Source organism: Pan troglodytes, chromosome 11 (assembly GCF_028858775.2).
Source record: "Pan troglodytes isolate AG18354 chromosome 11, NHGRI_mPanTro3-v2.0_pri, whole genome shotgun sequence".
Lineage (NCBI taxonomy): Eukaryota > Metazoa > Chordata > Mammalia > Primates > Hominidae > Pan > Pan troglodytes.
Window position 1 is genome coordinate 73,975,815 of NC_072409.2, and position 23,946 is coordinate 73,999,760.

Sequence of the window (23,946 nt, forward strand, 5' to 3'; positions counted from 1 at the left end):
TATCAGAGATTGAAGATCAATTTAATGAAATAAAGCATGAAGACAAGATTAGAGAAAAAAGAATGAAAAGGAATGAACAAAGCCTCCAAGAAATCTGGGACTATGTGAAAAGACCAACCTACGTTTGATTGATGTACCTGAAAGTGATGGGAGAATGGAACCAAATTAGAAAATACTCTTCAGGATATTATCCAGGAGAACTTCCCCAACCTAGCAAGACGGGCCAACATTCAAATTCAGGAAATACAGAGAATGCCACAAAGATACTCCTCAATAAGAGCAACCCCAAGACACATAATCTTCAGATTCACCAAGGTTGAAATAAAGGAAAAAATGTTAAGGGCAGCCAGAGAGAAAAGTCGGGTTACCCACAAAGGGAAGCCCATCAGACTAACAGTGGATTTCTTGGCAGAAACCCCACAAGCCAGAAGAGAGTGGGGGCCAATATTCAACATTCTTAAAGAAAAGAATTTTCAACCCAGAATTTCATATCCAGCCAAACTAAGCTTCATTAAGTGAAGGAGAAATATCCTTTACAGGCAAACAAATGCTGAAGGATTTTGTCACTCCCAGGCCTGCCTTACAAGAGCTCCTGAAGGAAGCACTAACTATGGGAAGGAAAAACCGATACCAGCCACTACAAAAACAAACCAAAATGTAAAGACCATTGATACTATGAAGAAACTGCAACAACTAATGGGCAAAATAACCAGCTAGCATCATAATGACAGGATCAAATTCACACATAACAATATAAACCTTAAATGTAAACGAGCTAAATGCCCCAATTAAAAGACACAGACTGGCAAATTTGGATAGAGTCACGACCCATCAGTGTGTTGTATTCAGGAGACCCATCTCATGTGCAAAGACACACATAGGCTCAAAATAAAGGGATGGAGGAAGATTTACCAAGCAAATAGAAAGAAAAAAAAAAAGCAGGGGTTGCAATCCTAGTCTCTAATAAAACAGACTTTAAACCAACAAAGATCAAAAAAGACAAAGAAGGGCATTACATAATGGTAAAGGGATCAATGCAACAAGAAGAGTTAACTATGCTAAATATATATGCACCCAATACAGGAGCACCCAGATTCATAAAGCAAGTTCTTAGAGAACTACAAAGAGACTTAGACTCCCACACAATAATAGTGGGAGACTTTAACACCACACTGTCAATATTCAACAGATCAACGAGACAGAAAATTAACAAGGATATTCAGGACTTGAACTCAGCTTTGGACCAAGCGAACCTAATAGACATCTTCAGAACTCTCCACCCCAAAACAACAGAATATACATTCTTCTCAGCACCACATAGCACTTATTCTAAAATCAACCACATAATTGGAAGCAAAACACTCCTCAGCAAATGAAAAAGAATGGAAATCATAACAAACAGTTTCTCAGACCACAGTGCAATCAAATTAGAACTCAGGATTAAGAAACTCAATCAAAACTGCACAACTACATGGGAACTGAACAACCTGCTCCTGAATTTCTACTGGGTAAATAATGAAATTAAGGTAGAAATAAATAAGTTATTTGAAACCAGTGAGAACAGACACAATGTACCAGAATCTCTGGGATACAGCTAAAGCACTGTTTAGAGGGAAATTTAGAGCACTAGATGCCCACAGGAGAAAGTGGGAAAGATCTACAATTGACACCCTAACATCACAATTAAAAGAACTAGAGAAGCAAGGGCAAACAAATTCAAAAGCTAGCAGAAGACAAGACATAACTAAAATCAGAGCAGAACCGAAGGAGACAGAGACATGAAAAACCCTTCAAAAAAATCAATGAAACCAGGAGCTGGTTTTTTGGAAAGATCAACAAAATAGATAGACCACTAGCCAGGCTAATAAAGAAGAAAAGAGAGAAGAGTCAAATAGACACAATAAAAAGTGATATAGGGGAGATCACCACGGATCCCACAGAAATACAAACTACCATCAGAGAATACTATAAACACCTCTATGCAAATAAACTAGAAAACCTAGAAGAAATGGACAAATTCCTGGACACATACACCCTTCCAAGACTAAACCAGGAAGAAGTCGAATCCCTGAATAGGCCAATAACAAGTTCTGAAATTGAGGCAGTAACTAATAGCCTACCAATCAAAAAAAAAAAAAAAAAACCTAGGACCGATGGATTCACAGCCGAATTCTACCAGAGGTACAAAAAGTACCCGGTACCATTCCTCCTAAAACTGTTACAAGCAATAGAAAAAGAGGGACTCATCCCTAACTCAATATATGAGGCCAGCATCATCCTTACACTAAAACCTGGCAGAGACACAACAAAGAAAGAAAATTTCAGGCCAATATCCCTTATGAACATTGATGTGAAAATCCTCAATAAAATACTGGCAAACCGAATCCAGCAGCACATCGAAAAGCTTATCTACCACGATCAAGTCAGCTTCATCCTTGGGATGCAACGCTGATTCAACATATGCAAATCAATAAACATAATCCATCACATAAACAGAACCAATGACAAAAACTACATGATTCTCTCAATAGATGCAGAAAAGGTCTTTGATAAAATTCAACACTCCTCCATGCTAAAAACACTCAATAAACTAGGTATTGATGGAACATATCTCAAAATAATAAGAGCTATTATTTATGACAAACACACAGCCAATATCATACTGAATGGGCAAAAGCTGGAAGCATTCCCTTTGAAAACCTGTCCAAGACAAGGATGCCCTCTTTCACCACTCCTGTTTGACAGTATTGGAAGTTCTGGCCAGGGCAATCAGGCAAGAGAAAGAAATAAAGCATGTTCAAATTGGAAGAGAGGAAGTGAAATTATCTCTGTTTGCAGATGACATGATTGTATATTTAGAAAACCCCATCATCTCAGCCCAAAAACTCCTTAAGCTGATAAGCAACTTCAACAAAGTCTCAGCATACAAAATCAGTGTGCAAAGATCACAAGCATTCCTATACACCAATAATAGACAAACTGAGAGCCAAATCATGAGCAAACTCCCATTCACAATTGCTACAAAGAAAATAACATACCTAGGAATACAACTTACAAGGGATGTGAAGGACCTCTTGAAGGAGAACTACAAACCACTACTCAAGGAAATAAGAGAGGACACAAACAAATGGAAAAACATTCCATGCTCATGGATAGGAAGAATCAATATTGTAAAAATGGCTATACTGCCCAAAGTAATTTATAGATTCAATGCTACTCCCATCAAGCTACCATTGACTTTCTTCACAGAATTAGAAAAAACTACTTTAAATTTCATGTGGAACCAAAAAAAGAGCCTGCATAGTTAAGACAATTCTAAGCAAAAAAAAACAAAGCTGGAGGCATCACGCTACCTGACTTCAAACTATACTACCAGCCTACAGTAACCAAAACAGCATGGTACTGGTACCAAAACAGACATATAGACCAATGGAACAGAACAGAGGCCTCAGAAATAACACCACACATCTACAACCATCTGATCTTTGACAAATCTGACAAAAACAAGCAACGGGGAAAGGATTCCCTATTTAATAAATGATGTTGGGAAAACTGGCTAGCCATATGCAGAAACCTGAAACTGGACCCCTTCCTTACACCTTATACAAAAATTAACTCAAGATGGATTAAAGATTTAAATGTAAGCCCTAAAACCATAAAAACCCTAGAAGAAAACCTAGGCAATACCATTCAGGACATAGGCATGGACAAAGACTTCATGACTAAAACACCAAAAGCAATGGCAACAAAAGCCAAAATTGACAAATGGGATCTAGTTAAACTAAAGCGCTTCTGCATAGCAAAAGAAACTATCATCAGAGTGAACAGGCAACCTACAGAATGGGAGAAAATGTTTGCAATCTATCCATCTGACAAAGGGCTGATATCCAGAATCTACAAGGAACTTAAACAAATAACAAGAAAAAAACAAACAACCCCATCAAAAAGTGGGCAAGGGATATGAACAGACACTTCTCAAAAGAAGACATTTATGCGGCTGCCAAACACATGAAAAAAAGCTCATCATCACTGGTCATTAGAGAAATGCAAATCAAAACCACAATGAGATACCATCTCATGCCAGTTAGAATGGTGATTATTAAAAACTCATGAAACAACATATGCTGGAGAGGATGTGGAGAAATAGGAACGCTTTTGCACTGTTGGTGTGAGTGTAAATTAGTTCAACCATTGTGGAAGACAGTGTGATGATTCCTCAAGGATCTAGAACTAGAATATATAATTTGACCCAGCAATCCCATTACTGGGTATATACCCAAAGGATTATAAATCATTCTACTATAAAGACACATGCACACATATGTTTATTGTAGCACTATTCACAATAGCAAAGACTTGGAACCAACCCAAATACCCATCAATGTTAGACTGGATAAAGAAAATGTGGCACTTATACACGATGGAATACTATGCAGCCATAAAAAAGAATGAGTTCATGTCCTTTTCAGGGACATGGATGAAGCTGGAAACCGTAATTCTTAGCAAATTAACACACGAACAGAAAACCAAACACTGCATGTTCTCACTCATAAGTGGGAGTTGAACAATGAGAACATATGGGCACAGGGAGGGGAACATCATGCACTGGGGCCTGTTGGGGGATGGGGGAAAAGGGGAAGGATAGCATTAGGAGAAATATCTAATGTAGATGACGAGTTGATGGGTGCAGCAAACCACCATGGCACATGTATACCTATGTAACAAACCTGCACGTTCTGCACATGTATCCCAGAACTTAAAGTATAATTTAAAAAAGGAAATATGAAAATGGGGTCCAGATGCCTGGGTCCCAATCTGTGTGTCACTCACTAGGCTAATCCCTTCCCCCACTGGACTTCAGATGCTCCCTGAGAAACATGGAGGCATTGGATTAAAACTCTAAAATCCCTTCCAACTTTCTAAGTTCTCTCTGAAAATAAAGGCATATGTATTTGCTGAAAAGTTTCTTATAGTTTTGAAATTATGAAAGTAACACATGCTTACCAAAGGCTCAGATGACACAGATGTAAGTAATGCAAAGCTTTCCTGCATTGCTCCCATCTTTACTCAATTCCTCTCTGCTTCCAGAGTCAGCTACCATTAAGAGACTATTGCTGCACTGTCCAGTGTGGTAGCCACTAGCATGTGTAACGATGTAAACAAATTCTAATGAGTTGAAATTAAATAGCTATGAAAATTCAGTTCCTCAGTCATACCAGTCACATTGCAAGGGCTCGATAGCCATCTGAGGCTAGTGGCTACCAAACTGGACAGCACAGATACAGAACAGTGTTACCACTGCAAAAGTTCTACCAGACAGCACTGGTCTACTATGCATAAGGAGGCTTTTCAGTACTGTTCGATACTTATTTCCTGGAATTTCTGCAATTGCTTACATCAGACCCTCTCTAGCTGGGCTCATGACTACTCTAACAGCTTAATGGGGTAAGTTGCTTTGAAAAGGTCTCCGGCTGGCACGGTGGCTCACGCCTGTAATCCCAAAACTTTGGGAAGCTGAGGTGGGTGGACCACCTGAGATCAGGAGTTTGAGACCAGCCTGGCCAACATGGTGAAACCCTGTGTCTACTAAAAATAAAAAAAAAAAAAAAAAAAAAAGCCGGGCATGGTTGTTGGCACCTGTAATCCCAGCTACTCAGGAGGCTGAGGCAGGAGAATCACTTGAACCTGGGAGATGGAGGTTGCAGTGAGCCGAGATCACACCACTGCACTCTAGTCTGGGTGACAAGCGCAAGACTCCATCTCAAAAAAAAAAAGGAAAAGGTCTTCTAATTTCCTGGCCTATATTAAGAAAGACTTGCTTCATCACTGAAGGTCACAAGTTGTGAAACTATCACCATCACAACAGCACACAGAAATTTAAAACCTTAACTAAAGAACTGGCAAACTCAGCCTGGGCAACATAGCAAAACCCCTTCTCTACAAATAAAAGTTAAAAAGAAAATTAGCCTGGCATAGTGGCACCACTTGTAGTCCCAACTACTCATGAGGCTGGAGCAGGAGGATCAGGAATTCAAGGCCGCAGTGAGCTATGATGGCACCACTGCCTTCTAGCCTGGGTGAAAAAATGAGACCCTGTCACCACCTCTCCAGAAAAAAAGAACTGGCAAACACCAATTTGCCTCAGGGTGGGGCTTTTCAAAAAGCACTGAGGTATTCAAAGTCTGAAACAAAACACCCAACGAATCTTGCCCAAGTGTGAGCCAAGCTAGTCACAAACCATGACTCAATGGAGGAGTTGTCTTAATTATTCCCTAATAAACAGTGGCCATCATTGTTTTCCAGACTCTGACCCCCACTCCACTGTCTGCACAGTCTGAGCAGGTAATGCCAACTTCCCACTGCACAGTAAGGAACTCTTTCTTGATTTAGAAAAGTATAATGCATTTCTTTCAGTTCCTCATAAATGTTATGTCTTCCTCTATGCTCAACCTTTTCTAGAATGTCCTTCTTTCCCTAACTGCACCTTTTCTCAACACACTTCCCCATTTATTAGCCAGACAATGTCTACATTTTTCTTAAAGCTCATCTCAGGTATCATCTACTCCAGAAAATCTTCTTGGCCCTTCCCAGGCTGGATTAGGGCCCCTCAGTGGCTGCTCCAGCATATCTATACAGGAGACACGCTGAGGGTGAACGTCTAGTAGGAACCAAGGAAGGGGGTGTGGGACGTCTCTTGAAATCACATTTTATAGCAAGATACAATTTTGGCTGAGACATTTGCAAGAAAAAGAACAAAGTTTTTAAAGATTCTCTTATTCACACTTGAAATGTGAGTGACAAAATATCAGTAATCCATTTCAAAGAATATCTCTTTTATAAGTAGTAACTTTGGAAGGTGATTACGGTTGCAAAACAATGTGATTTACTTAATGCCACTAAACTGCACACTTAAAAATGGCTAACATGGTGTCGCCTTAAGCTCTGCCCGCCTCAAGCTCCTCTGCTCGCGGAGGCCAGAACAGGGGCGTAGAGAAGCCTTCAGCGGCTGGGGGGGCAGGCAGCTGTGCCTGTCCCAGAGCTGTGCGAGGCACAGGCACCGCAAAAGAAAAAGATTTTTTTTAATGGCTAACATGGTAAATTCTGTTACATACATTTTTTACTGCAATAAAAATAAATAAGGAGAAAGAAATAAACCACAAATTTTATATATATATATATATAATTTTTTTTTTTTTTTGAGACGGAGTCTTGCTCTGTCGCCTAGGCTGGAGTGCAGTGCAGCGATCTCGGCTCACTGCAAGCTCCGCCTCCCAGGTTCACCCCATTCTCCTGCCTCAGCCTCCCGAGTAGCTGGGACTACAGGCGCCCGCTACCACGCCCGGCTAATTTTTTGTATTTTTAGTAGAGACGGGGTTTCACGGTGCTAGCCAGGATGATCTCGATCTCCTGACCTCTTAATCTGCCCGCCTCGGCCTCCCAAAGCGCTGGGATTACAGGCGTGAGCCACCGCGCCCAGCCCGATATATTTTGTAAAGTAGTAACATTGGAGGAGAGCCACTAGAGGTTAAAGAAAGGTTATGCCTTCCCCCAAGCGACACTCTGGCTCTACTATTGGCCCCTTTATGAGCTCCAATAACATCCTAGTATTTTTCTATCACAATAGTGCTATGCTGAATCTGTTTATGTGTCTGTCTGTCTTTTCTACTAGATTGGCAAGGATTAATTATTATTTGTCTTTTTGTATCTCTGCTACTCACAGCAGTCCCCAACAGAGGCATTCAGTAAATGTTTGTTTGGTGAATGGATGGAGGATGGATGGATGGATGGATGGATGGATAGATTTACGGATGAGTGGATAAAAGAGTGGATGAGTGGATGGGTGGGTTGGTGGGTGAGTGGAAGAGTGGATAAATGATGAATGAATTAATGGATAGTTGGATGGATGAATAGATAGATAGATAGACAGATAGAACAGATAGATGGATGGATGAAAATATTTTCTTAAGTCTTCAGCTCTGTCTTCAGACTAGAAGCTCACAATCTCTCCCTCTCTATCTCTCTCTGCATTTCCCATAACACCAAGAAAATGTTTTATATTTTATATTTAACAACTGCTCAATACACTAAGAGAGGAAAAAAGGCTGCCATTTCTAACCCAGTAAACACACTAAAGAAAGGTTGGGGAAAGGAAAAAAGTAATCTTTAACAATATATGTTGGATAATAGCATTAAAAGCTTCCCTTTCTCTAATGGAGGTACAATTTGGAGATAAACCTAAACCACCTTCCTCTCTGTGGCATATGATTAAAATCTGCTTTGTCTGTCTAATTTACTATTCTCAAATTACCACACTGCTGCTGGCACTGCAAACTCAGGCTTCACAGCTGCCTTTGAATTACTGTATAACTTTTCTTCTTTTTTTTCCTTTTAATCAGCACTGAACCAAGAAAGTGCCATCTATACATGGTGGAAAAACTATGTCTTCAAACTTGGAGGCAAAAGGTGTCACTCAAGGTGCCCCCTTGTGTCAGGATGACCCTCAGCAGAAATACTTCTCCCCTGAGGTTTGGGAACACAGGAGGTGAAGATATCCTTGATAAGGTTCCAGGTGGCATAAAATAACCTGAAGTTCATTTTCCATCCCTACTCCACAGAGTTTATTACTCTTCTGCCTAAGCCTTCAAAACAGAGAGAGCCTGACATGGCAGTGGCTAGTGCCTAAGCAAAAATAATAGTAATACATTGTTTTCCTATTTTTCTAAAAGTCCTCTAAATACCATGCTCTGCATTGCTAGATTTTGACTTTCAGAGTCAATCTCAAAACTACAAGGTAAATTACCTTAAAGGGCAGATAGAAAATTTCATTAGAATCACCCTTCCTTTTTCTCTTTTTACAACTTCTGGGGAGCTAATTTGAAATTTCAAACTACAAGCAATATTTGTACCATGCCAAACATGTAAAAGGAAAGGGGAGGTAGTTTTCAATTGTCTACTTATGTTAGATGACAAAATACTCATATAACCATGGTAAGTTGATTGCAATTTTATTTGGATGTACATTCAGCCACAGGTTACAAAAAGAAAGTAGACATGGAAAGAATTTAGACTGTGTCCTTGGATGACAGTTCCAAGACATCAATGTGCTTTTTCTACCCAGAGGTGTGATCTGTGTATGGCTTTTCTCTTGAGCTATTAAAAAAGTTGTCAGTGGAAAGAAATTATATCATTTAAACTACTGAGAACATTCAAAAACAAAATAATGGTGGTATTTAGTGTAATAAGAGCAAACCTAAAATACAAGACACAATACCCCATCCTAATCTTGCTAAATATGAGACATTGGACCAATCCTATAACATCTCTGTTTAAATCAACCTCAATTTAATCAATTAATACATATTATCATTATTATACTCGAGGATATCAAGAGGACTATAAGTATATAGAAAGCTTGCTGCTAAACAAAGAACCAATAAATACTCCACATATCATAACATTGTAGACAATACCTACACAAGGTACAGATGACAAAGACTAGCATTATTATTTTCAGAACAATGGACAGTAATATGTGTGTAGACTGGCCAAAAAATAACATTAGCTAGAAACATCAAGGAAGAATTATTAGCCAACTAGTTAATTAGGTGTTTGTCCTCTCTTCTATTAATAAGGCTAATTAGTTACTGATTTTTTTAAGACTGCTTGATTTTTATCATTATATTCATTAGTAAATAATATTGTGTTTGAATTCTCAGTTTACGTGTAAAGACCTTGGATTGGTTAATCTTGACTTTCCAGATTAACGTTTAGCATCACGGACTAGAGTTTTAAAGCAATAAATTATACTTCTGAGGTGAGAGATTATAAGCCATACCCTGATCTGTTAACACGTTAATTGCTTTCCCCTGCTACAGAATAATCATATTTCACACGTTAGCATAAAACATAGATATATTCAGATAAAACTCTATTGTACATTTAAGATTCAGGTCATTGCATTATTAATATTAGATTATTGTTGTTTGTGCAATTTTGTAGAACTTGAATTATTTTAATTTTCACAATAACCCCCTGAAAACTATATACAAAACAAAATTTGCCACAAGAGATATCTGAGATATAAATAAATACTAAATAAAGATAAATTATTGCAGCATAACTTGCAAAGCTGCTCCTCATATAACATGTTTAATTTTGTAGCATGTTGATAGGATTTTAAAATGTATTATCTACTTAATGCTCCTGACACTGTCTCAAAGGGCAACTTCCCTAGAAAGAAAATCGTATGCTTTGACACTCAGAACTTGAAAACTGAAAGAGGTCTTTTTCATTTGCAAGTCCAAGCTAGGACATGAAGATTAAGGACAGAAAAGTGCTTTTCCACTGACAACCCTGGTTTGGCTGCCCCATTTGTAGAAGAAAATAGAGACCAGCTCTGGTTCAGGTGAGAGTTGCCTAACAAAGGAAAAACGATCAAGTACTATTGGAAAGAATTCCAGAGCTCACAATTCATTGATCTACAAGCCTGCCCCAACCAGAAATACAGACAAAAAAGGAAGACCTGTCATGGAAGTTTTATTCATACCACGTGGTTTCTGCCACCACTTGCAAGAACATTAACAACTCCCTTACTTCTGTCTCTATGTCAGACCTGTGTCTCTGGTAACTTTCACTCCTTATATCCAACTGTCTATTGAGAATTCTCCACTCAGACGCCCTACAGGCACTTCAAAATCAACGTACCCAAAATGGAACTCATTCTCTCTTCCCCCAACCTGCTTCTCCTCTAGTCTATCTCCTCAGTGTCAGCTACACAGGTGTGTGACTTGCACATTTGCTTAGGGACCCGTGCCTAAAAGGACCCTGTACTTGGCGTAATGGTCTGCTATCATCACTTTGAAATTCTTAATAATTTTTTAACAAGGAGCTCTGCATTTTCATTTTGCACAGGACCATACAAGTTATGTGACCAGGACTGTCTCTCCTGGAATGGCATCGCCATTACCCAGTCATTGAAACTAACCATGTGGAACTCATCCCAGATTCTCCTTTCCTTAACTCCCAGATTCAGTCACCCTGTTTCATGCCTAGGGTTTTACACCAAGCAAGCAAGAGATCACTTTACTTGTAATGCCCTTTTTCTCCTTCTGAAAGAGTTTACTTCCACTTGTCCTTTAATTATTAATCAAGATTCATCTATATCAGAGATACTTACTGATGCCCCAGCCTGCTCTTGGTGCCTCCTCTTAGTCCTCCACCTGCATTTACCTGTCTCTACATCCATCATTTCATCCTCGCATCACTATCTTTTCTATCTTCCCCCAACTGACTGCGAGCTCCTTGATGACGGCTGATTTTATTTTCTTTTGTATCTCTACTTCCAGCTCTGTGCTAGGAATATAGGAGATATTTAACAAATGTTTATTGAATAAGATTGATGTTGTTTCAAACCAACTTTAATTTACTTTTGAAAACCTAACTTCTTGATCAAAACAAATGCTCTTCCTTTTTAGAATAAGCTTCTTTTTTTTTTTTTTTCTTTTTGCTAAAGTGGTCCCCTCCTTTCCATCCTGCACCTTCGGGGAGAATCAACAAAGCAAACAGCTCAGCTCCAGAGCTTAAGTTACAACTGGAATGCATTTTGCATGGCCCTCCAGGGTCATTGTCCCTCAGAGTCACTTCTCCAAGTAAGAACAGCTGGGGCCCCTATGCCTCCAGGGGCTTCCAGGCACTGCTGGCTTATACACAATGACTTGTTTGTGCCGAGATATTGCCAGAGCTTTTCAGAAATACCACCAGGAGTCCAGGGTACAGGAAAGCAAGACTGGGAAGCCTGGCCCAGAGGGACAAGAAGGCAGTCACTAAGCCTAGTCCTGTGTGCTCTCATGGACATGGAACACTTCATCAGATTTGCCATGGGAAATCCTGTTTGAAAAAACAATCTCTCAATTTGGTTGGAACAAACAGTCAAACAGAATCATTCCACACCCAGCAACAGTGTCTAATCAGCACTTCATTATACCTGTGATAGACACACCAGGATGGATTTCTTTATTTATTCACTCATTTACCCACACTCACTGAACATCTACTCAAAGAAATGCGCCCAGTGAGGCACAATCGAGGGAGGAACAAAAGGAACAGACTCTTCCACTCGAGGAACTTAACAATATTATTAGAAGAAAGGTAAATTCCACTGATGTCTGACTATTCCAGATGTGGTCCACAGACCAGCCACACAAGCACCACCTGGAAGCGTGCTAATAATGTCAAATTTCAGGGCCCTTCCCAAGACTTCCTGAATCCGAGTCTGCATTTGAACAAGAGCACAGAAAATCCACAGAAACATCCAACCGAGAAGCACTTACACACCTCTCCCAGGGCTCAATGCTGAACTTAACTCTTCTGAGCCTGAGTCAAGTTCAAACCTCAGCTGCAAAATCTGCCCAACTGGCTCCTGACCCTAGTCCCATTATTTTTCCTGCCTCTGGACTCCACATCTGGCTCTCTGCTACTTCATGAGAAGAGCAACTTGAAATTCTCCATCACAGAGTGAGAACTAAAAGAGGGCCATGTTATCCTCCCAATGCCTAACACTTATGCCATGTGAATCTCAGATTCTTATGGGATAAATTCTGATATTTCCATTCCTACAATATGTTTCTGTTTTCCCAAAATGCCTACTCAGAAAAAGAAGTAACAACTTAATAATTCAAGTGACTAATGGGCCTGATTCAAATGGTTTACAATTTAAACACTTCATGTTTAGCTGTATATTTTCCATGATCAAAAGAAGGGTCTCAAAACAAGACACAGCTTTATGCAATTATTAGAGTTTAAAAAGTTAGGATTCAGTTAGAGAGCAAGTGAAATTAGAAAATGCTTATTACACTAGAGCCTAGCCTTGTCCTTCTACTCTTAATATTTTGAATATAAACGCAGACACACACACACACAAACACACACACACACACACACGTGCATAGTTACTACTAAGAATTCCAAATATAATATACATATTTACTGTGAACATGCAGTGTTTTTTATTTAATTGACATCACTTGGGGTACTTGTAACTTATGATCTTGGAGGCAAAGAAGAAGCATATAAGTTCTATTTTGTTTTATTTAGGTTTGGGTTTTTTTTTTTTTTAATTTTTCAGGAAGTTCAGTAAATGGACAGTCACCTAAACCAGCAATTTTTTTTTTTGAGACAGGGCCTCACTGTCACCCAGGCTGGAGTGCAGTGGCACAGTCACAGCTCACTGCAGCCTCCATCTCCCTAGCTTAAGCAACCCTCCCACCTCAGCCTCCCAAGTAGCTGGGACTACAGGCACGCACCAAGCCCAGCTAATTTTTGTATTTTTTTGTAAACACAGGGTTTCACCATGTTGCCCAGGCTGGTCTCAAGCTCCTGGGCTCATGCAATCTGCTCAACTCGGCCTCCCAAAGTGCTGGGATTACAGGCATGAGCCACTGCACCCAGCAATTCTTCAGCATGTTGGCCTCAAAACTCCTTTACCTACTGAGTATCTGTAAAACCTTTGTTTATATTATATATAGACAGAATTATTTAAAATATTCGATTATTGATTCATTTAAAAATAACAATAAACCCACTGTACATTAATGTAAAAAACATATTTTTGTTTAAAAATAGCTATATTGTACAAAATAAAGTAGTGATAAAAGCAGCATTGTTTTGCAAATATCTTTAATGTCTGACTCAACAAAGAGGTGTATTCTCACATATGCTTCTTCATTCAATGTGTTGCAATATCACACATCTTGTAGCCTCTAGAAAATTCCACTGTACATTTCTGAAAGACTGAAAGTGGAAAAGGTAAACAACACCTCATCAGAGTGACAAGACAATTCAACAGGGAAAAGAGTTCCTTTTTTTAACAAATGGTGCTGGGACAACTGGATATCCACATGCAAAAGGATAAAGTTAGACCCCTACCTCACACCATATACAAAAATTGACTCAAAATGGATCAAAGATGGGAGTAGCTGTTAATAGGTACAGATTTATTCTGGGGTGATGAAAATGTTCTGGAATTAGGGAGTGATTGTAGTTGCAAAGTCTTATGAATAAATGAAAATCAGCTGAATTGTACACTTTAAAATGATGAATTTTATGGTATGCAAACTATGTATCAATTTTAAAAATGGATCAAAGTCCTAAATATAAGAGCTAAAACTATAAAACTGTTTAATGAAAACATAGGCATAAGTCCTTATTACCTTGAATTGGGCAATAGTTCTTAGCTATGACATCACAAATACAAGCAACAAAAATTATATATAAATTGGACTTTATCAAAATTAAAAGCTTTTTTGACCCCATCACAAAAGCAAAAGATATCCCACAGAATGGGAAAAAAATTTGCAAATCACTTATTATATAAAGGGTTTGTGTCCAAAATATATGAAGAACTCTTACAACTTAATAATAAAAGACAACCCAATTTTAAAATGGGCAAAGGATCTAAATGGGCAGCTGTCTGAAGAAGATATACAAATGGCTAATAGACACATGAAAAGATGCTCAACTTTAGCCATCAGAGAAATGCAAATCAAAACCACAATGAGATCCCACTCCACACCCACTTAGGATGGTTATAATCAAACAGATAGATAATAACAAGTATTGGAGAGGATGTGAAGAAATTGAAACCCTGCTACACTGCTGGTGGGAATGTAAAATGGTGCAGCCACTTTGAAAAACTGTTTGACAGTTATTCAAAAGATTAAACACAGAGTTACCATATGACTAGTAATTTCACTTCTAGGTATACACCCAAGAGAAATGAAACATGTCTAGAGAGCAACTTTTTCAGGAATGTTCATAGCAACATTATTCATAATAGCCAAAATGTCCATCAACCCAAATGTTCATCAACTAATGAATGGATCAACAAAATGTGATATATCTATGCAATGGACTGAACTACTATTCAATAAGAAAAAGGAAGGAGGTACTGACCCATGCTACAATATGGATAAACCTTGAAAACATTGTGCTAAGTGAAAGAAGCCAGACACAAAATTCACATATTTTATGATTCCATTTTTATCAAATGTCCAGAATAGACAAATCTATACAGACAGGAAGTAGATTAGTGGTTGCCTAGGACTGGGAGGTCTGGAGGGAAATGGAGGTATGACTGCTAAAGGGCAAAGGTTCATTTTGGGGATGATGAAAATATTCTAAAATTAATTGTGGTGATGACTGCACTACTCTCTGAATATATTAAAAATTGTATACCTTAAGTGGGCGTACTACAAGGAATGTGAACTACATCTCAATAAAACTGTTATCCAAAAAGGCAAACAATATCTTAGTATTATTTTGAAAATAGTTTTTTTTAATAGCATGGACTCCATGAAATGATCACAGGGACTTCCAGGATTCCCCAGACGACACTTTGAGAACCACCTACCCTAGACAAAGCATCTACAGTAGGTATTGTGGGTTATCTTTTTAGGAGCCATTTCCCCCTTCCTCCTATCTGATTTTAGGTATTTGCTCTTCCCCAGGCAGAACATCACCACAGGGGAAGTTGATCCCACCCTGAGTCCCAGGGTCGAGCTCTGCACCTTAAGCTAATCAGCACCTTATCTTCCCCTGGTCAGGGTCACTGCTTCAGGGGTAAGCATGTGACCTGGGAGGTCCAATCAGAATGACTGCACACTTCTGTTTGGGATGCTGAATTGGAAGTGGCTTCTCTCTTCCTCTGGAGGGTATCCTATGAAAATGTGAGAACTGGCACTACTATAACCATTTCACTACCAGTCTGAGGATAGAGCCATCCCAAATGGCAAGAAGAGGCAAAGGAACCCCAGAGAAACAGAGCCACAGTCCTTGAATTAAATATATAATTCAAGACTTCTGAATATATGAGTCAGTAAAGGTCCTTAATGTTAAAGCCAGTTTGAATTAGAATTTGTTGCATGTAGTTAAAAGAATTCTAGCTGATACACCGACAATGTGCAGCTAATATTATTGTATTCTCCCTGAAGTCAATACACTTTGCCTTTGCTTTGAAAATATCAAGAGATAAGATCTTAGCAGACCATTGGAATAACATTACATTTTTTTAGGATATACTTAATATAAAGAGCTGGCCCATATAATATAGGTCTAAAAACGTCAGAGCTGTGCCACAGTATTTAACAAACTGCCTCTCTCCTCTATTCCTTTTGTGTCTGATTTTCAGTAGACTCTGAATGGCATTCCAGAAGAGCTTGGTAGAGAAAAGTGTTGAATTGTCCTTACTAGCAGAAAACTGTGGCTGCCAGCTGGACCTAGCTTGGATTTCACCAGCAGGATCATCATGGGGCCTGATATTTAGCACAGATATAGGTTTGCACATGATAATATCATTCCCATTTCAACAGATAAGAAGCTATCCTTTTTTTCAACTAAATTGATTAGAATAGTACTCTGTATTTGGGTGATATTTTAACATTTACAACATGCTTTTACATAAGCCATCTCAACAACACAGTGGAGACTGGCAGTTGAGGAATTATTACTCTCATTTTTCAGCTGAAGAACAGGAGGCCCAGTGACTGGCTTAAGGTCTTGCACCATCAGAAAGTGATGGAGTTTAGGCTTAAAGTCATTTGATTCTAAGTCAAAGCCTTCCCACTACTTAGGATTACCTCTAATATAGTTTCACAAAACATTAAGATAACAGTCACTATTTTTTCAGCTCTCACTATGTGCCAGGTACTAAGCTAAGCACTTGACATATAATCCTTATTTAATCCTTACAAAAAGTCCATGAGGGCTATGTTATTATTATTTCCACTTTATAGCTGAGGAAACTGAGGCCCAATGAGGAAAAGTGACTTCCCCAAAGTCACCTGGCTAGTCAATGGCAGATCCAGGGTTCAAACCCAAGCAAGCAGTGCTCCAGAACATATGCTGTCAACCACTTCGTGCCACCGTGCCACTTGAACAAGCATAAAGTTTGTCTGCTATAGAGAGCTGTGCCTGCTCTGAACAAGATGCCTTTTAGCTGCCCAGAACCCACCCATTCCATAAGGGCAGAAATGATATTTAACAACACACACTACAAAGGACTCTCTCATAATTTTTCTTGTTCTAGAATTTGATCATACAAAGATTGCCTAAAAAAAGCCAAGGCTGAGATGACATCTTACTAAACTCTCATGAAAGGTTTATTGTAACAATAATTGCAACCTAATTTGACGTATTCTGAAAGACGCTCCTGCATGATTAGCCGACAGCTGTTCCTCCCCACCACACACATGTGCATGCACACACACACACATAATTCCATTCCTTCCATAATGGCAAAGCCACCTCCCATTATAGAGAGGAAAAGTGCCAGATGCATATATTCCTAGACACTTTTGCAGCTAGGGCATGGGCATATGATCCAATCAAGGCCAATGAAATCTGATGGGAAGACTGATGGGGACTCTGGGAAAGTGTTCCTCTGTGATAAAAAGGCAATACATGAGGAAATACCTCTTCTTGGACAGTGGATGTGGTAGTGACTGACTGACATCTAAAATTACTGCAACCACCTCATAATCATGGAGACTATAGAGACATAGTTAATGCACTGAAGATGCCAGAGTGAAAAGATGGGAAGCAGCAACTGAGTCCAGGCAGAGCTTTGGAACAGCCCTGAAGTTGCCCTCCCTCTGGACTTTTTGCCAGCTAAGATAATAAGTGTCCTTATTATTTAGGCCACTTTAACTTGTCTACTCTTTTACTCTCAGCCAAAAGCAGCCTAATCATTCAGTCCCAAGAGGCAGTGCTCCAGAGATGAAAGAGCTCTGGATTTTGAGTCAAAGGACCTGGGTTCTGATCCACTTATTTGCTTGGTTACCCAACTTGCTAACCTCTTTGAATCTCATTTTCCATATCTAGTAATACAATATTGAGATAATACTCAGTAACACAATAACATCCATAAAATGGAGATAATGGATAGTTATGAAATTCATATGAGATAATATGTACACTACCACTTTGTCAACAGAAATGCTTCATTCAAATGTAATTTATCCAGTCAGTAATAAAACCACAGACTTTTTAAACTGTAGCATCCATCTAACCAAATTCTTTTGTTTTACAAAAGAAAAGAAAATTGACTCCAAATGTCAAATGACTCACTCAAGATCACACAGCTGGTTGGTAACATAACTAAACCACACATCTGATTCCCGATCCAATGCTGGCATGCTACCTTCATGTTGACAGGTAATGAGTTAGATTAAATATTGGGAAGGTTAGCACTCATCCATTCAACTGATGTTTAATGTGCACATATTATACTATATAGAATAGTAGGCACTATTCTAAATATCAGGGACTCTGCGGTGAACATCAAAATGTTCCTACTCTTGTGAATTTAACAGTCTAGAAAGAAAATTATTCAATCTACATCGATATTTATTGTGTTCCTACTGTATGCAAAGCACTATGCTAAGATTTTTAGTCAAATACAAATACAAATTTTCAGCCAATTCCAACTATGTCAGCCATGTTTACCAGGCTTTGCCAAAGTATGAATAATGTCAAAAAGCTATGTAACCCAAAAAAGTCAGTATTAAAAATGGCAAGTTCATTAGTAAGGGTTGTGAATAACAATGCCGGTGTCTAAAGAAAAAAAGTAGATAGAAGATGGCTAGGACTCCACTCTAATTGAAGTAGCAAGGCTGAATGAAGAATTAGAGTCAAATCTCATCCTCCTACAAAATCCAGACTTCAAGGGTTGGCTCAATTGGAAAAGCCCAATAAGGAGCATTCAGCAACTCCTTCCCTTCCCCAGGCCTCTGTCTTGTAACCCAAACTCCCCTTTACTCCCTGTCTATTTGGAATTCCTCTATCTTCCATCCTACCTGAACATTCACAAGCAAATGATATGATGGGACAGCATCCCAGACCCTGTGAAAAGAGACAGAGCCAGTGACTTCCACATCTCTTATTGGAACTGACCACCAGTCTGCTGAGACTGGACCACTAGGTTGTGTGTTTGAAAGTTTTCGTTGGCCAAATACTACCAAAATTATATGATTTGGAAAAGGATTATTTAAAAGCTGTTATTTTGCAAAAGCTCTTTCCTATCCTCTATGCAGTGGTAAATGCAAAGATCCTAGGGGGTGGGGAGGTAACAAGGAGAATACTCTGCCTTCTCCCCTTGTGGGAGGCACACTGAAGAGGCACAAAACACACGCCCTTTCACCATCACACCCTCTAATCAGAGCACAACTAGGCAATTCTCCCTTAGTTTCTGGCTTGGTTCATCTTTTGATGCATAGGCATAATTTGGGGCTACTACTGTCTGAAATATAAGGACACAGTGTATCAAACCTAACAAGGCATTTATGCATATAGTTTCTTTAAAGGCAAATACCATGTTTCTGGGGGGTGGAAATGGCCCCCAATGACATTTGGATTGTGGGATTCCAATCAGCTCTGGGATGCCAGCCTCCCTGGAAGACTCAGGACACATTAAGTTTGCAAACTGGCAAATAGGGTCGCTTTGTCCATTCAGATCATGAATCCCAACTGGCCTTCAGTAACTGGTTTAAATTCCCCTACCTTGGATTTACCTCTTTCCATGTCTGGAAATTTCATTGAAACTTCAGCTATTTTAACTATGGGGTAATATGTCAAAGACATACATAAGCTTTGGATCCAGACAATTCCGGATTTGAATTCCAGCTGCTCATTCTCTTTTTAGAGATGTGGCCTTGAACAAGTCACTTAAGTTATTAGCTTCTCAGTTTTCTTACCCAAAAGAAGGGAATAATACCTACTCAAAGGTTGGTGGTAGAGATCAGACATAATGAGTGGAAAAGGCTGGCTCATGAGAGATGCTCAAGAAATGGCACCTAGAGCTATTCACATTGTCTCAAGCAATAGTCCTGAAGGTTTCTATCATCCCTTGCATCTACCATGTGTGGCCACTCTCCAGCACCTTGCTAGAGAAACCTGTTTGAGTGGCTCATTTTTCTTTGAATCTGGAATGCTTACCCACTAGAGAACACAGACTAATGAGCTCCCAAGGATGTGTGGCTTGAGTTTCCCCTACTTATTTTGGGGCTCCATAGGCAGCACTCCTGTAGTGAACAGGAGTGAACAACTAACACATCTCCAAGAGCTCCTGCTCCTCCTACAGAGCCTCTAGATCAAGCTCATCCAACCCATGGCCCAGGACAGCTTTGGATGCGGCCCAATAGAAATTCATAAACTTTCTTAAAATATTATGAGACTTTTTGTGATTTTTTTTTTTTTTTAGCTCATCAGCTATCGTTAGTATTAGTGTATTTTATGTGTGGCCCAAGACAATTCTTCTTCTTCCAATGTGGCCCAGGGAAGCCAGAAAATTGGACACCCCTGCTCTGGAGCCAGGCAGACACCAGGGATGAGAGCTCCTAACGCAGACAGGCAGATGTGGGCTATGGAGAGAGGGTGACATTCTGTGACAATATATACAATCCTTTAACTTTGTAGTTCTATAGAAGGAAGGAAGCAAACACAGATGGATTCACCCAGAACAAGTGCCAGTGATTCCAAATGGTTTTGTTTCGCATTGTTTTTTAATCCTTTTGTTCTCACTCTAAGCAAATGGGAAGTCTTTGTAACCTGATACCCGGAAGGGCAATTTCAATTCCTGGTCTGGAGTACTCTAGGAAAGTGTGAGGTCCAAAGTTATCCAAATAAAATATTTTAATTTATTTTAATTGGTTAAATAATAATTGTAATTTGGGGGCAAAAAGGGCAGAAAAAGACAAATCACAAAATGAAACATCATAATTTTTTAAAAATCAGTGCCCAAGCCAACATTTTGAAACATAACATTTTAACCTCTTTGGCACTAGTTGGGTCATAAGCACTGGAGTTTTTCAAACTGTTGTTAGACTGGCTACAATTTATTGTTTCTCAAAACACAAGACAACAAATACATGTCCTTTGGGAAATATTTATTATTCTAAGGAAGACTTCATCCTGAGGGAGGGGGAAAAAATGTCAACACCAAGTGGTACAGGGCAGAAGAGGGCTGAGAGACAGAGGAGAACTCAACAGCCTCTCTCCCTGACGGCCCCTCCATCATCTACACATTCATTATGGGTTAAAGGACCTGTACACCCACTTTAGGACTTAAAGCAAAGTGCACAGTCCACACTCTCTGGATCACAAGACTATTAGTACATGCCAGATGCTTCTGTGCAACCCTTGTGGCAGTAGAAACGCTGCCTATCCTGCTAATCCTTTTATTATTAAGTTTAGCAGTGCTGCTTAGCTCAGAATGAAATTCAAGCTCCTCCAGAAAATTCAATGGGAGCCTACTTTCCTGGGAGATCATGGGGCATCACATTCCTACCTTGACACTTGTCCGGCTGTCAGGTTACAAATAAATTGCAACTGCCCCCAACATGTCACACACTCCCACTAACAAAAATTAAATAAAAATAAAACAGGGAAAGTCCTTTCATTCCTTCATGGTTTGCACAGCCTAGAGGCTGATTCCTACTCTGGGAGATGCTGCCCCACTCACCTCCCACTGACATGGGTGGTGTACCCTGTATTACACTAAAAAAAAAAAAAAAAAAAAAAGCTCAGTCCCAGAGCCTCAAGACTCGACTAGGGTAGGTGAGAAAGGAAATCCCAGAGATAAACAGTTAAATAGATTTAGAAGTCAGAAGTTAATTGTGCTGAGCCCTGACACAACCTTTCCTGATTGTGTGCGCACCGAGTGGGGCATCTTTGGGGTCCTGGAAGAGGGGCTCCCACCTGCCTACATATTCACCCACCGCAAATATGCACACGCACGCGCACCCACACGCACACGCACACCTTTGCATCTCACACTAGCTCTCCTGACAGCCCAGAGGCACTTACTACCCGAGGACAGGGCTGCCAGCAAAGCTGCCTTCTCCCAAACAACTCGCCTTCTCCTCCAACTTGGGCGACAGTGAATGTCCACCAAGATTCCACGGGGCTCTTTTACCCAGGACCCAGGTTCCTGCAGGGCTCCCCACTTGCTGGCCTCACAATCCCTTTTCCTTTCTCCGAAACACTCAGACTTCACACATTCCTTTCGAGGTAGCTCCAGTCCGACGCAGCGCGCGCTCCATCCCTCAAGGCTGGCGCCCAGGGCAGCCCGGCCTCTCTCACTCTGGGGAAACTTCGCCACCGCCCCACGCGGAGAACTAAAGACCACCGGCGGAGACCGACACGGAGCGGAAAGCAGGTTCCGGGACTGAGGGCGTCTCCGGAGCCTGGGCGCGGGAGACAGAAATGAGTGAACCCAGCTGATGCATGCCTTCTCCACGTGGAAGAAGGGAGGAAATACCAGTGGGCGACATGCAGGTGCCCCTCTCAGCCCTCGGAGCTCCCATCTCCTGGCGGAGTAGGGCCCAGAGGGGCCAGAGTCCCTCCGGAGGCAGCTGCCCCGCGCCCCTAGCCTGGGCGCAGTGAGACGCGCGCGCAGGGTGCACGCGAGGGGAAGGAGACTGGGCGCGGAAAACGCGTGCCTGGCGCTTGCAGGGCACCATGCCCTTCCACGCCAGGATAAGGCCCCCCAGCCTCAGAGGCCTGAGGAATCGAAATCTGGCTTTCTAGCAGTCCCCCAATCCCCTCCGGGAGTGGGTTCCTTGTTCTCGCATGCCCACCGCAAAGGCCCCCCGCCCTGCTCCCGGCGTGTGCCCCGCGCCCTCGCCCGGTTCCACGCGCACCTGGATGTGGCAGGAGATCTCCGAGTCGTCCAGCAGCCGGATGGTGCATCTCATCTCCTGGCTGAGCGATTTGACGCTGGAGCTCCGAAAGTGGATCATTTTCATGGTCCTCCTGCCTCTCGGCACACAGTGGCAGGAGGCGAACATGCACCGCGGCCGGGGGAAGCGAGCGGGAGGCTCAGGGCCGGCGCGGTGCTCGCCTGCGCGGACACACACGCTCGCACGCACTGTCCGGGACACCTGGGCGCGGCTCAGCCCCGGGACATCGGCAGCGTCGGGCGCCTGCGGACACACATGCCCAGCGGCCGGGGCGCGGCGGGCGGGTCCCTCCCTCTGTTCGCTCGCCTCCGCCTCGCCCCCTCCTTTCCCCGCCTCCTTCTGTCGCGCGCGCTCGTGCGCCTCCCTCTGCCCGGGCTCGCTCGCTGAGGATGCCCAGAGCCTGAGACCCCCGGCAGGCTCGCGACGCACTCACTCCCACGCGCGCCGAGCAGCTGAAGGAGGAGGCGGAGGGATGGCTGGCGCGGCTGGCCCGGGTGCCCTGGTGGTGGCCTGCTCAGTCGCAGCCGCCGCTGCGTCAAGCTGGGCCCGACTGCCTTCCTCAGCCTCACCGCCTCCTCCCTCCCCTGGCCGCTGTCGCTCGGGCTCCCGGTCGTGCTCGTCCCGGCCCCGGCTCCCCAACGCTCTCGACAGCGCCCTGCTCTGCTCAGCTCCAGGGACCTGGCGCGGGTAGGGGACGGAGAGCGATCCTGACCCACACCGCCAGGGGGATTCTGCCTCGGGAAAGGATTCCTGGGCCCAGGGCGAGTGACAGAGAGAGTGACAGCCCTGACACGGCTACACCAGGAATATCGCTAATAGTAAAAATCTCTGGTACTCATGGAGATTGTTTAAGCCATTGTTTTGTTTAATGCTAGCTAGGACTCAGTCTCTTTCTCCAAAAAAGAGCCTTCCATGTGCAAATCCTCCTTTAAATCTCCCAGCATCTTAGTGTGATCTTTGGTAGCATACCTTTGACCCGAGCAAGAGGGATAGGTTCCTATCCTACTCCCCTGCTTTACAGACCTCCTCCAGCTCCCGGTTGCTCAGGAATTAAGAGGTCTAATGGCAAAGCGGATGTGCCCCATCCCGTTTTAGTCCAATCTGTGGGTATTGAGGACTCTGGAATTCCCCACGCGCCTCCAGGGTGTTGAAGGTAGGAGGTATCCTGCCTCTCTGTTGTCCCCAAGGTGGCTAGAGCCACTGTGTCAGGTACCGT

At 41.6% G+C, this 23,946-nt stretch overlaps 1 protein-coding gene across 7 annotated transcripts in view; it reads right to left on the reverse strand.

Annotated features, from left to right (window-relative positions):
- The window catches only part of FRMD3 (FERM domain containing 3), a 416,465-nt gene that overhangs the window by 271,883 nt on the left and 120,636 nt on the right, over nucleotides 1-23,946 (reverse strand). For 4 of the 7 annotated variants that reach the window (XR_010148705.1, XM_016961023.3, XM_016961022.3 and 1 more), the window contains exon 1: nucleotides 22,692-23,063. The exons of 2 other annotated variants lie outside the window; for them this stretch is intronic. Coding sequence is in view for 4 of the 5 variants with exons in the window: in XM_016961023.3 (XP_016816512.1) it covers nucleotides 22,692-22,838 (147 nt within the window). In the remaining variant the exon portion in view is untranslated. Of the gene's footprint in view, nucleotides 1-22,691; nucleotides 23,117-23,946 lie in introns of those variants that run through there. One more of the 7 variants, XM_016961018.4, reaches the window with a different exon arrangement.